We start from the raw sequence: 15077 nt of genomic DNA on the forward strand, positions 1-15077 counted from the left end.
CAAACAAAAATTGGAAATGGTTTTGGACAATATTGAGAAAAAGTTTGACTTTTCTCACTACAATGGACGGCGCATTTTTGGATCAGTCACACCAGAAGAAGGTCTACACGTTGAGCTCAAAACGGAATATAAAGAATCAAAGATGGAACTTTCTCGAGAGGAAATGATTAAATTGATTTCACATTCAGTTGCGGATGGTATTGCTTCAGCCATGTGTCAAGTCATTTATGAGTAATGAGTTTTTACTCATGATTGATTTATCAATCAAAATTATTTTTATCTTTATCTCATTATTACTTTATTTTTAACCCTTTATTTTTAAATCTACTTTACCATAATTATAATGTTGCAACCCTTTATTTTTATCTTTATATTATCATATTGCATTCTTAACAAAAATAAAAAATAAAAAAAGAGCTCTCAAAAACGCCTTGTTCTATCATTCAAATGTTATTGATAAGTGCGCATGACTTGAGAGAGCAAATAAGTATATAAAGAACAGTTTCTTTTCTTTAAAATCACTTCAAAAATGATTTCAGCTTTGTACTTTACCAAGTGTTATGTAGATGTTACTACTCCAGATAGGGCAACCGCAAGATCAATTGGATTTGATTTGAGTTCTTATGAAGATTTGGTTTTACAACCACAAAAGATTGCGGTCGTCAAAACAGGAATCACGGTAAAACCACCTGATGGAACTTATGTTAGACTTGCTTCCCGTTCTGGGCTTGCTTCCAAAGGTATTGTTGTTCAAGGAGGAGTGATTGATCCTGACTATACTGGGGAAATCAAAGTAATTTTGCAAAATTTTTCCGAAAACAACTTGATAATCAAAAAAGGAATGCGGATAGCACAGATGATTATAGAAAAAGCGGAAATTCCTCATTTGGTTGAACTTTCAAAATTACCAAGCACTCCACTGGAAGAGCATGCTGATAATAGAGGTGAACGTGGTTTTGGATCGTCTGGCATTTGATTACGTTGCTCATACAATCATAATAAAAGCAATAATAGTTATCAATGAATTGATAATTATTATTGCTTTTCTTTAAATTTTTTTTTTCTTATTATTATTATATTAAAGATATTCCTGATAAATAAAAATAGAGAGCTCAAGAAAACGCCTTTACAATCTGAATTCTTATTTAAAGAGAAAGTTTTTCGGTTTGATGTTCATATTGTAAAATGTTTCAGTGCAATAAATGTGGCGAAAAGTTTTCAAAACATAAAAATTTACTTATACACAAAACAAAATGTGTAAAAGTAAGCTGTAAAAATTGTAAACAAAATTTTAACCGCTTATCTTTTCTGAATCATCTAAGTACGTGCAAGCAAGATCAGTCATTGAAGCTTAAAGATCATGCCACATTCAAGCTGCATAAAACTGGATATGGAAATACGCTTGCTATTTACATCAAAGTAAATAATTGGACTTCAATTGAAAACATGTTACGAGGAGAAAAGGAAAATATAAGATCTTTACTGCAGTATGTAATAGAAAAACTTGGATCGATAAAAGTTCAATCCTGTCTTTTATTGAAATTCATAAAGCAAAAGCCTGATGGTGACACCGACACAACAGAAATCTATAAAGTATCACAAATGCATCGTCTTACTAACATGATCAATTTCGAAGAGTTGGTAAAAGAATGGATGGAAGAGGTAGAACTATCAATAGATCAATTCACTCAACGCGGAAGTGGATGGGTACTACAGACTGTTAAAGTATTAGAAATTCGGATTGGTAAACTTAAAGAGCACAGTGGTGGATGTGCATCCGTCAAACTACCACCTTCATTGAAACAAAAGAAAAGCTTGATTTCACCACTTTGTAGTAAAGACTGTTTCAAGTATTCAATCCTTATAGCTTTGCATCCAATAAATACCAAGACTAAAGGTAGAATAACGCTTTACAAAAATTTTGCTCATCTATATGATTTTCGTAATATTGATAGCAATACACCATTATCTGCAATCAACACCTTTGAAAGACGAAACAACATATCAATTAATGTTTACACGCTGTCACCTGATGAAAGTGAAAAAGTGGTGCCGTTAAAAATCAATCGAAGTCAACAAAAGAAACATGCAAACTTATTCTTTTACAAGAACCATTACTACTGTATTTCAAACTTTCACGCCTTCATAAAAAGTGGTAAATCATGGGAGCGTTTTTATTGTTACGCATGTTTGTCAGGATTCAGAAACTCTGATAGGCTAAAAGATCATGAGCGTGAGTGTTACCAGAAAGCTCCGCAAAGAGCTATTCTGCCTGGTACAGGAAAAATACCTACAAAATGTAAATTTAGAAGACTGGACAAAACAATTGCTTATCCTTATGTTATCTACGCTGATTTTGAAGCCCTATTGGTAAAATCAGAAAAGGCTCTTACGAAAAATACATTTGAGTACCAGAAGCATGAAGCATGTTCTTTTGGATTAGTTGCCGTAGACTGGAGAGATGAAATTCTGTTCAACAAATTTTATCGCGGAACAAATGTTTGTGAGAAATTTTTCAAAACATTGTTCCACTTGAGAATCATTCTCAATCAGCATTTGGATAGAAATAGAAAACCCGTTTCATTAACCGATTTCGAAAGAGAAGCTTATGCAAAGGCAACTGACTGTTACGTGTGTGGAAAAGAATTATTCGCTGACAAAGTTTTGGATCATTGTCACCTAACTGGAAAGTTTCGTGGAGCTGCACATAATCAATGCAATCTTATGATGCGTTTACCGCAAAAAATACCTGTAGTTTTTCATAATTTAAAAGGATATGATGCACATATAATAATCAGTGGACTAAAGACAAACTTGGTGTCAAAGATTCATGTCATACCACAAAATACTGAAAAATATATAGCAATCATAATGGATGATTTTCTATTTCTAGACAGTCTAGCCTTTCTTCTCTCAAGTTTGGATGCATTAGCAAACAACTTGTCAGACGATGAGAAAACAAAATTTTTAAAACAAATGTTCCCAACTGATGACTTGCCGTTTTTGTTCTCAAAAGGACGTTTACCTTATGAATATATGGATTCATGGGAAAAGTTTGAAGAAAAAAGTTTACCCCCGAGAGAAGCATTTTACTCAAGTCTATCACTCAAAACTATTGACACGGATACCTATAAAAGATTAACAAGCATCTGGAGTCATTTTAACTGTAAAAACTTGGGAGATTTTCATGACATTTACTTGAAAGTTGATGTTTTATTACTAGCATCAGTCTTTCAAAACTTTAGAGCAACAAGTTTAGAGCAATTCGGTCTTGATCCTTGTCATTATTTTTCAACGCCTGGACTAACATGGGATGCATCACTTAAGCTAACTCAAACTGAATTGGATCTTTTGACAGATATTGACATGATTTTAATGTTTGAAAGTGGAATTCGAGGAGGAATATCATGTTCAATGCTGCGCTACTGTCTAGCTAATAACAAGTTTTCTGAAACTTTTAGAGAAAATGAAGCTGAATCATTCATTACATATCTTGATGTTAATAACTTGTATGGTTATGCACTGTCTGATATTTTACCATGTGGAAAATTTGAATGGGTTCCTGAAACTCAATTTGAAGATGTGATTTCATCAATTCTTGAATCTAACATAACGCGAGAAATAGGATATGTATTAGAAGTTGATTTGGATTATCCCTCTACTCTACACGATTTACATAATGATTATCCGTTAGCCCCTGAGAAAATAACAATTGATGATGATCAGTTGAGTAGTTATCAAAAAGAAATTGTTTCAATTCTTGAATCTGCTGGAATGAAGCGATATAAAACTCAAAAGTTGGTACCGAATTTAATGAACAAAAGAAATTATGTTGTTCATGAACGTAATCTTAAATTTTATATTGAAAAAGGTTTGATTCTGAAAAAAGTACACCGCATAATTCAATTTGAACAGAAAGCTTGGTTGAAAACATACATCGAGATGTGCACAGAAAATCGAAAGGCAGCAACGTCTCAATTTGTGAAAGATTTTTGGAAACTGATGGTGAATTCTTTGTATGGAAAAAGTATCGAAGATAAACGTAAACATAGTAAGGTTGTGGTTGCAACAAATGGAAAACAGGCTCAGCAACAAATAAGGAAACCAATGTTTGATCAATTTTATATCCTTGACAACAATATCGCAATCATGAAACTAAGGAAATTTGAAGTTGTTTTTGACAAACCAATTTATCTTGGGTTCACAGTCTTAGATCTATCAAAGTTACATATGTATAAACTACATTATGATCATTTTTTACCTAAATATGGATCGAAATTATCTCTCATCTACACTGACACTGACAGTTTTATTTACAAAATCCAAACGCAAGATTTATATAAAGACTTGAAAGAGTTTGATTACCTTATGGATTTTTCTGATTACCCACAAGAACACTTTTTGTTCAACATGAAAAACAAAAAGAAACTAGGATATTTGAAAGATGAAATGAACGGACAAATAATTGATGAAGTAATTGCAATTAAAGCTAAACTTTATGCTATCAAGTATGGCACAAATTCAAAAATGACTGCTAAAGGAGTGCAAAAGGCAATAGTTAAAAATGTCATTTCAATTGAGGATTATAAGGATTGTCTTTTCGAAAATGTTTTATCGAAGCATAAAAACTTTAGATTACAGAGTAGACACCATTCTATTTCTTCAGTAGAGATAAATAAACTATCTTTTTCTCCACTTGATGACAAGAGATACATTTTGAATGATGCAGTTAGCACTTTAGCATATGGTCATTATAGAATTACAGAATAAAAATACCAGAAAGGTAATTTAAATTATTATCTAAATTTATTCAACATCTTTTTATTCAAACATGATCTGTCTGTTTTCCACCCTTTCAAAATCTTTACACTGCCTCATATTTAATCATTATATTTTTTCTTCATTCATCATTTTCAGTTATCATGGCTCCAAGTGGTGAACAAATTACACTCTTCTTCAAAGTTCAAGCTGCTAAATTTGACTTTGATAAATTGTTCTTGACTTTGGCAAAGGAATGGATACAGCTTACTTTCATTGAAGGACAAAAATTGAAACAAATGAAAAGTTTATTTCTGGAATTGCATCATGATGAGCGATGGTCAGAAAAAACAAAAGCTTATTTCAAAAGAGTAGCTGCTGATATTGGTAATAGGGAGGTTATTTTCTTGCACGCAAAGCTGAGAAGAGAAATATCAAACGTGTGTATTTGGTTGGAAAATTGGAAAAATTATGAGAAAAAGAGTCAAATTTATAACAGGACGAGAGAAGAACAACCATGCAATAGCGGTATTGGTAGAAAAAAACGAAAAAACGAGCATTTTATGCAATATTTCTTGGAACAAGCCAGATTAACTAAAAAAGCGAGAGTAGAAACACTACCCATTCAATTAACTACTGAGCAAATGATAAACACTGTTGTGGAGTATCTCTTGGCACAAAAAAAGTTTATCTCATGATTGAACCAATACATTTTTTCTGTATTTGTATTTTCTATTTAATGTAATCTCTACCAACTTTTTATTTAAACATTTTAATTAAAAATCTTTACACATAATTCGATATTTTAATTATACCTAGCTATTTCACATATTCTCAAATCATTTTTCTTTTTATTTGATTTTATTAATTAATTTCTTTTCTTTCTTTGCAGATGGCCAGATACAACTCTAAAGCACGTGCTCAAAGGGAAGTCCGACGACGCAAAATGCAAGAAACAAAAATCCATCTTGTTTCTAGGAGGAAGCCTCTTAACTATGCAGTGGTGTTGGAGTTAGTTAAAAGAATGTTCATCGAGAGTCTTTTTGCTGCAACTGCGAAAAGTTGGGATGGTAACCGATCGCCAAACCATGAACCGATAGTTGCACCAATGAATACTGATGGAACATTTGATTTTGGTGATTGGAATGATGAAGAAGCAGAAATACATGACAAAAAAGATGAAATAGGTAAAGATAAAGAAGATAAAAATGAAATGGATCCAGGATGGACTGCAGGGTATGATGAAATGCCTGCACAAACAATTGATGAGGAGATGGATGACATTTCCGAAATGATATCAAATATGTTGTAGTCCATTTATTTTTTTGATTTATATTCATATATATTGACGCTTGTATTCATTCAACCTCATTTTAATCATTTAGACTCTTTTATTTTTTCAATAAAAAGATTTTATTATATTTTCATTGTAATCAGTTTTACATTTCATAAAAGGTAAGTCAGAGCCTGTAAAACAGGTTTTCAAGAAGGTAATACAAAAATATCCACATTTGATCGATAAATCACCTTGGAAAACAGCATTATTCCACTCATAACCATAGTTTTTACAGTTTCTTTCTAGAAAGGTCTTTACGTTTCCAGGAGGAGGTTGTCCATAGGAATCAAAGTAAGTACCATTTCCATGCTCAGGTACAAATAGCGCTGTCCAATGGGAACCAGATTTCCAGCTCGGATCGAGGTTGAGTATTATTCCGAATGGTTTCGGGACTAAGGTAAGTGGAATTTTATCGATTGCGTATACCCCTGCGAAGCTTTTGTATCTAGCGAGATGATTTTGTATATCTAATGATGTTAGTGCCATCAGTAGTCAGTGACAATATTGCGTGCTGCATCAATTTGTAAAACGCTATCATATATAGCAAACACCAGCATATGCATCCCTTCACTAAGAGCAGAAGAAAATTGAATATCCATGCGCACATTACCTCTCTTGATCATAGACAATACTCCTGAATCACTTGCGAGAGTGCCATCATCGGTTAAATCAAAAACTAGAAGCGGATATTTATCAGAATAATTTTGATATTTTAGATTGATTTTAGGTAAACCATTATCTTGATTCATTGAGCGAAAAACATTGTAGTATTCTCTCATGAATAATTTATTTTTGAAATCTGGCTGATAAGGTGTACTCGGTATTTTAGTTCCATTTACGACAATCGTAGCACTTTGCAGATTTTTATGTTCAAAATTGAAAGAATCTTTAGCCAATTTCGCATTGAATGCATCATCAGAAACAAAACCAACAATAATTTTCCGTGGTAACTGTCCATTGTATACATTGTCAATGCTATTTGCAGCAAAGTCTTTTGGTAGATGAAATGATTTGACTTCATTTCTTTGAAAGTAATACTTTGCCGGGCTCTTTTCCAATTGTGAAGTGATTGCCATTTGTACTGGAGCATACAATTTAACTCTTCTTATGAAAAGAGAAAGCTGTGTAAACTCTACACTCAGCGGAGTTACTTCTGTTGCGCTGTTCAATCCAAAAGTTTGCGGTGCACATTTGAATCGTAATGTAATGGGCACATTATCAATCAAAAATTTTTCTTGTTGAAACATTGGAGCGTGAATAGGTATTATCATGTCAAACTCTTTTTTATCTTTGATTCTATCAGATCTTGAGGATTCTGTATCATTAATCATTTGACATTCATCAAGGGGAGATTTATACTTGAAAAATATGTCATCAATGTATGACTGATAGTGGTATAAACTATTTCCAGGTGTGACGTTTACACTCCCAAAATAAACATCAAGTTGCTCAAATAGTGAAGCAGCAAAATTGTTTGTGGGTGTAACACTTTTTCCTGTGGGTACGTCAATCTTCATTTTTGCATACAAATACGATGCAGAGAGGTCAGTATAGTGTTCAGAAGCTGGCACTATGAATTCAAATACATTAGCTTTTGCAATCGATCCTACCGGTCTGTATTCTGTGTCATAGATACTTTCAATGACAGTCTGTGTTGGGGGAAATTGAAATAAATCAAGCTCAGCAATAGTAGCTGGAGACGAAGATGCATGTATATACTCCATTATTTGAAAATATCTCGTTGTTTTCTTATTACTCTCCTCTTTTTGATTCCTTTCTTTTTGCTCACTCTTTTCAGAGTGTGCTTCTTCACTTTACGTAAAGATTTTTGTGGTTTAGACTTTTGTCTCCTTTTATATAATCTTTTTCGTCCACTTCCTTCTTGCATTACAACCTTCTCCTTAATTTTAGCTAGTCCTTTATTTGCCAAATCTTTAACACTATCTTTAAAAGCTTGTTGAATTTGAGGGTCTTGTACTACACGCTTACCGATACTGACTCCTTTATTCAGAGCTTCTTTGCCCAAATACCTTATAACAGGCATAGCTAAGCGAGAGAAGAAGCTACCGAAACCATACCCTCTTTGATACCTAGGACCTCTGACTATTCTAATGTCACCGAATCCAGAACCGACTTGATGTGCAAAATAGTCATTGAAATCACTATCTTTAGGACAGTAAGTTTTTCTTTGAATCATTTTAATAAATTCATCATTTAAACACATTGTTTTCTTTATATTAATTCTTTTTACGAAAATCTAAGCTTACAAAAACTCTTCCAATGTTTGCAAATTTAATCTGCTCTCCAGTATCATCCAAGCAATAAATCGCAATATTTTCAATATGGTTTTTCCGCACTGGATAATATATTCGATGCTCAAATGTACAATAACCGATTCCTTGATAGATACCAGTCGTCAGTGGTACTGCTCTCAATACAGGTGCTTTAGTTCCTCCAACCGCATGATCACGTATGATATCAGTATAAACGTACATCAGATTGACATTGTTTTTGTGATAAAGAGGTGTTGTCACTTCAACTTGCTGTTTAAATGGGTCAATATTATCGATTAAAGCATTAGCTGATGGAGGAAAGCCTAAATATTCCATTAATTTGCCGTCTGAAAATTGTGGAACAACTACACTAGATATAATTTCTTTATATTTCTCAGTTTTCTCTCCACTTAAAGCATTAAAAACGTTCATATCATCAATAAGTATGTTTTTGTAATAATGTCTCAACGGTAACATATCCTCTTTAGTTGACAGCGTGCCTATCTCTTCTAAATCAATGTTATAATCTTTTTTGTATTTTGCTTTTATCTCATCAACAGGACCATTTAAATAAACATTAAGCGGGGTAGCTTTATCCTCTATTGTAGTGAGAAGACCAGGATAGAAGATTGTTTTCCCATTTTCGCAAACGAATTTAGGATAGGGATCGAAAACAAGTTCAGAGTTGAGACTTTTCAAATTTGCCATCATTGCAGTGTTGAGTTTATCTAATATCGCATTCACAGGTTCATCTGGAAAAATATCAACAGATGACTCATAACCACCACCCGCAGTCGCATATTGCATCCACTTTTTGTCAGGAGGGTATACCTTTCTCAAGTCGATATTTGGGTAAAAGGTGAACTTTGTATACAAAAGGTTAAAATTAACTTGCATTTTCTCTGATATATCAATAGCAAATTTGATGGGAAAATAAATTTCTGTTAATGCAACTTCCCAATCACCATCAAGTTCCAATGCAGGATCAATTTGATTTTGAAATTTTGATAATGTATTTTCTGGAAAGATGTCTGTAGACCCATTTGACACTAGGTCAATTGTAAAGTTAATTGTTGTCATTTGCAAGAGTGATATCGGATATCCAACTATTGAATTTCCTTGGCCAGCCTTCCCACTTGACTAAGTACTTATATTGTCTTCGTGATCTGTCATAAACTCTCCGAATTATCTTTTCAACTCTGCGCACTTTATTAGGGTCAAAATCAACCTTTTGTAATTCTTCAGGATAAAAAATTGATGATATATTTTCACCTTGTAAATCTTTCAATTTATAGATGAATTTTTGAGGCGTTTCTTTAACCCCTGAAACTTTGAACACTTCATCAGTCCATTTCTGTACTGCATCTTTTTCGAAATTGCCAGTATTTAATGGAATTTTAACAAAGTCATTTTCATTGAAAGTTTTCTTTTTATTATCTTCATTTTTTATTGATCTCTGAATAGTTTGCACGATAGATTGTTGATTATCTTGTGTTACAGAGTTTGGAGTTGTCTTAATAGTTCTGTGGTAAGAGTTGTTGTAATTATCAACAATGTTTTGTAAGTCATCAATGTAACGATGTGTATGTTTATGGTAAATGAAACGGTATATACGAGAACGTAATGTTCGTATTAAACGTTCAGCTAAAGCACATTTTATTGAAGCGTCAGTTGTGGTGAAATAATGTACACCCTGAGACGTGCAAAAAAATTTGAACCTGTTATTGTTGAATTCTCGTCCTTGGTCCGTTTGTAGTTTTTCAGGCTTTCTTCCAGAAGCAAAAATTTCAGAAAAAGCATTTATGATTGTGGGTGCTGCTTTATCTCTACACGGTTGTACCCATGCAAATCTACTCAGTATATCAATCACAACAAGCAAATGATTGACTCCATCGTTTTGCCCTGACCAATAGGACATGTCCATAAGATCTGCTTGCCATTGCTCATCGATTCTATCAACCAATACAGCTAGTCTTTGAAATTTTTTCCGTCGTATCCGAAAGTTTGTATACGTTTCTTGCTTCATCAACCATTGTTTTACATCATTGTATTCAATCGATGGGTCATGCTCCTTCGCAACTCTGAAAAGTCTTTTAGCACCTCCGAAACTACCATGACTATCCAAGTCATAATAAAGTTGATTCAAAAGTTCTTCACGTTGGTCCAATTGATTGTCTGACATTTCACAACTTTGTTAACCTTTTTAGGTCTTTTAGATAATTTATTTTCATACTTTTGAACCGCTCTTTTGAAGCTTTCTTTATATTCATTCAAATCAATTTTAGAATCAGTTTTATCTTCTTCAATTTTCGACACTTTTGACACTTCCTCAATAGCAGGCACATTTTCAACAATATTACTATCACTTTTGAGGAGATTATATTCTTTTTCTGGAATGACAACCATCTTATTGATTACATTCATTGTATAAATTTATCAGCCAACTTTCCTCCTAAATAAGATATTGCTGGCCAAAGTAATGCAGGTAAAAATGCACCGCCGCTTTGTAAAATAATTTCTTTTCTCTTCTTGAGGGGGATACTTTTTCTTGAAAGTTTTCTAAGTTCAAATTTGTAAGGTTCAAGTTTCGTTCGAGATAAGTCTTGAATTGGTATATGTCCGTTGAGGGTATTTTTACTTATTTCAGAAATTGCGTAGTAAATGCAAGATTTTGCTTCAGCTAAAAGTCTTTCTCTTTGTTTTCTAGTCTTGGCTTTAGCAAGCTTTTTTAATGTCGGAAGACACTTTTTAACACCTTCAATCGACATTTATGTTGTATACAAAAATTATTTGACCTTTATATAATTTATATCACATACGTATACATGGGTTTATCATGTTCATTGAAAACATTCGTTAATAACCTTATTTTTTCAGGTGTATCAGGTTTAAGATCAATAAAAAGATATGAATATGGACCCTGAGTTGCATCTTCATAGACACCTTGAAATTTCTTTATTTTCGTCGGAAACATTTGACGTCCTATGTTTGTAATCATAGATTTATCCCGAGGGTTTTTAAAACATACAACATATTGACTATTGAGACTTATGTTTCGACTCTCTTTTCCTTTCATAAAAAAGTTTTGGGTAATCAAAATTACTGAAATATTTCTATGATGAGACCCTTTGGTAAACAAGTTACTAACAAAAGTTTGATTCACTGCCTCTGACATTAAATCGTCTATAACTACCCACTGTGGTTCATCATTACCGAGTTCATTAATCACTTCTTCTTGTAGTCCTTCGATAAATTTCACAGCATTCATTGAATTGAACACTTTTTGATACTCTCCATAAAGATAAGTAATAGACTTTGGTGGTGGATCACAAATATATGCTGCTTTGTTGATCATGTCCCTGATGAAATAAGTTTTACCAGAACCGGTTGGTCCTGCTATTAACATTGTAAAAGGGTGTTTCAAATAAATAGAGACAGACATTTACTTCAATAAATTGTTTTTATTATTTATATTGAGATTTTCAAATTACAACTGATGATGGATTAGAAGGAGTTTGTATCGGGGTTTCAGACTTGAAAGATCCTAGTCTTGGGTTTGGTAGCAGATATCCAAGAGAAGATCCGAGTACAGCGGTCCAGAGTGGTAAATTACCAGTTTTCAAAACAATATTAGCTATGGCTGTTATAAGCATGGCAACCAATACCATCAATTGTACAGAAAAGAGTACTTTTTTGTACCACATTCTATGTTGATCAGCCGGAGACATTTCCATTGTATAAATTTTACTGAAAAATTTTAAAACCTGCATCTTTATATTGACTTCAGTCTTATATTATAGTCAAATTCATCGCAATAATGCCAAATTGAATTATAGTCCTTCAATCCTGTTATTATAACTTTTCCAGACCAAAAAATTATGTAAATAACGTTTGAATCGTCCAGCTTCAGGTGTATACCTGGAAATAACTCTGGTTCGTAAGTGCTTCTTGGGTGTAACAATAGTTTATTATAGTCAAAATCACCAATTATCTCTGTGCAAACAGTGATGTTAACTATTTTGAAAGAAGTGAACTGCAGATCTTGAGGGTACTTAGCACAAAATCGATCAATTAAAACACTTGCAGTCGCAATATTTTGAACACCAGTCACATTGATTCTTCCAGAGTCAAAGACAAGCAGACACCCATCAGGATACTTAAGCACACCTCCCGGAAATGATTTTTTATACTTTATACCTTGAAAAGTATCTTTTATTTGTTTTCTACAAAGTTTTGAATTCAATTTAAAGCAAGTGACCAGATTGACAACTTCAATGTTCTCTTGCAAGAATCTCATGGTAAATAAAATTTTTAATCAATGAACTTAAGTCTAAATACTCCTGCTACAAAAGAACGACACAAAGGACAAGTAGCGACACCTGGGGTACAATCTATGCATGTTACTGCATGATCACAAGGATAGAAACAACAGCCTACTTCCTTTTCCAGACAAACTTTACAAGTATATCTACTGTTTGCTGGTTCTACTTTTGTGATTACAGGTCTAACAGAATCATTTCTACCTGTGACTGATTCAATAAATCGTACCCCACACATGATGTATATAAAAGTACAACAAGGTGAAAAAAGTGCATGATTAACCCAAGCATTATCGTTTTTTATCCATTCCAAAAGTGAATTAGCACAGTGGAAACAAGTAACAAGATCAGATTGTCCTGAATAGAAAAAACCAGCTTCAGCCAATTCTAATGGTGTAATAGCTGGATTCGGCCAATCTTTAAAAGTAGCAAGACGACTTTCAATAGTCACATACTGTGGAAAGCGAGCAACCACGTGATTCGCAAAGTAATTGATAGTTGTACCAACTACATTTCTTATCGCCGATCTCAATGAATCACGATTATAATTACTTCGACCAGCATCATCTACTTCAATACGATCAATGCTTCTACGTTCAACAAATGGAACACCGTCGAGAGCAGCCATTTGTATCGATATTCGTTCGTCTTCAGAAAGACCACCAGCAACGTATCTGATTCCCACTGTTTCATTTCGAAAAATGCCAGTTACATCATCGTTCTCTATTGCTTCAACTGCAGCGTGATTTGCAGAATTTCTTTGAATTGATTCACCATCATCTACTTCAATATCATCGACATCGTCTAAGACAACAGGTGAAACTCGATTCATTCGAGACAAGCCATCGCCATCCACTTCGATAAGGTCAGTAAGAGGTCTTTGAGCATCACCAATAGCATCTGTTTGAACAGGTTCATCAATTTCAACAGCTGAAAGAACTGTCATTTCCAATATATCTTCTTCTTCTCGCGTAAGTTCTCTATCTGTATCATCTTCACTTAGTTCAACCATGATAACACGATTCTGCGGGTTGACTGAAGGTATTCCATCATAAGTATAGAATCCAGATGGATGAGCTACTAAATGCATGATGGGTATAAACTCAGCACAATTTTGAATCATCTTCAGTAAGACACAAATAAGAATGAATAAAATTCAATATGAAACTTTGAATTTATACTCAAAAACTAGGTTATATTATCATATCAGTTATTTTTAAATCTTACGAAACCAGAAGAATGAACTACTGACATATTTAATTTACTAAAAAAAGATTCAGATTGATAAAAATAGTTTTTCAGCAAATTTCTGCATAATGAGTAGATCAATTTGATTGATGGATGGATTAAGATTATGAATTATTAATATAATCGATAAGAGATCAATGAGAATGGGGTATCTTGTGTATCTTTATTACTACTATCAGCCAAACAAACATCGGGTTTATACTCTTTAACTATCTTCATCATAGCATAATTTTCGCCTTTTGATCCTTTAACCATACCAACTAAAGGATTCGCCTCAAATTCATCTTTCATTAGCTCCAAAGGTGTAAGTTTCCGTGATTTTTCAAACAAAATTCTCATAGTATCTCCCATTGCAGGCATTGAATCTATGGTTTGGAATTCGGGTTCAGCATAGTCCAACAATGAGATAAACTCGAATCCATGTTTTTCGATAATTGGACGATTCTTAGGAAAGTGAGCGAAATAAACTTGATGACCTCGCTGTTTTAGTAACAAACCAATACCAAGACATGCATTCAGATGACCAGGACTGTATTGAAAATGATTCAAATTAAAAAGCTGTAAATCAAAGTCAAATTAAACTTACCTAAACAGAGCAGTGAACAGTATTTTGAGGCGTTTATCATTTTCAGTTACCATTCTGAGTTAGTTGTAGAGCAGTTTTGTTGAAACTTTGAAACTAATTTTATATTTATATTTACTAACTATTATATTGAGTTGAATGTTTCCAACTAAACTCCTTTTGATTGTATATTTCTCTTCTTTCTGGTTGATTATAATCTTGAATAAATGTGACTGGAATTAAGTTATCACAGTGTCATTTATTATATTTAGCATCACTATCAGTTTATTAAACAAAACTGTGTCGGAATAAGATATATTATAATGAATATTTGGATCAATTTATACGATTAAGAAATGCAAATCTCTTTGAATCAAAGGCTTCTGTACAGGGATATCAGAAAATCCCAATCATCATATTTTAACTCAATAATTACAATATAAATGTTGCTCTGGTTTCATGTAATCAGTGAATTAGCAAAAATAATTCTGAAGAAGTTAATATGAGATCGAAACAAAGAACTTTAATCGCCAACCTTTATTTGAAGATCCTATGTGATATAAAGGATCAATGAGTCAGAT

General features: G+C 33.1%; 1 protein-coding gene across 1 annotated transcript in view; it reads right to left on the reverse strand.

Annotated features, from left to right (window-relative positions):
* Window positions 1-14717, reverse strand: part of LOC107367446 (uncharacterized) — a 42205-nt gene extending 27488 nt beyond the window's left edge. Inside the window, exons 1-2 of the mRNA XM_089266876.1 lie at window positions 14521-14717; window positions 14109-14463 (exon numbers count right to left, since the gene is read on the reverse strand). Of these exons, the coding sequence (XP_089123002.1) occupies window positions 14109-14463; window positions 14521-14573 (408 nt within the window). The 5' untranslated portion in view covers window positions 14574-14717. The remainder of the gene's footprint in view (window positions 1-14108; window positions 14464-14520) is intronic.
* Window positions 14718-15077: the final 360 nt, after the last annotated feature.

The sequence above is a fragment of the Tetranychus urticae genome, chromosome 2 (assembly GCF_039701765.1).
Source record: "Tetranychus urticae isolate SD_2017Ah chromosome 2, NJAU_TeUrti_SD_1.0, whole genome shotgun sequence".
NCBI lineage: Eukaryota > Metazoa > Arthropoda > Arachnida > Trombidiformes > Tetranychidae > Tetranychus > Tetranychus urticae.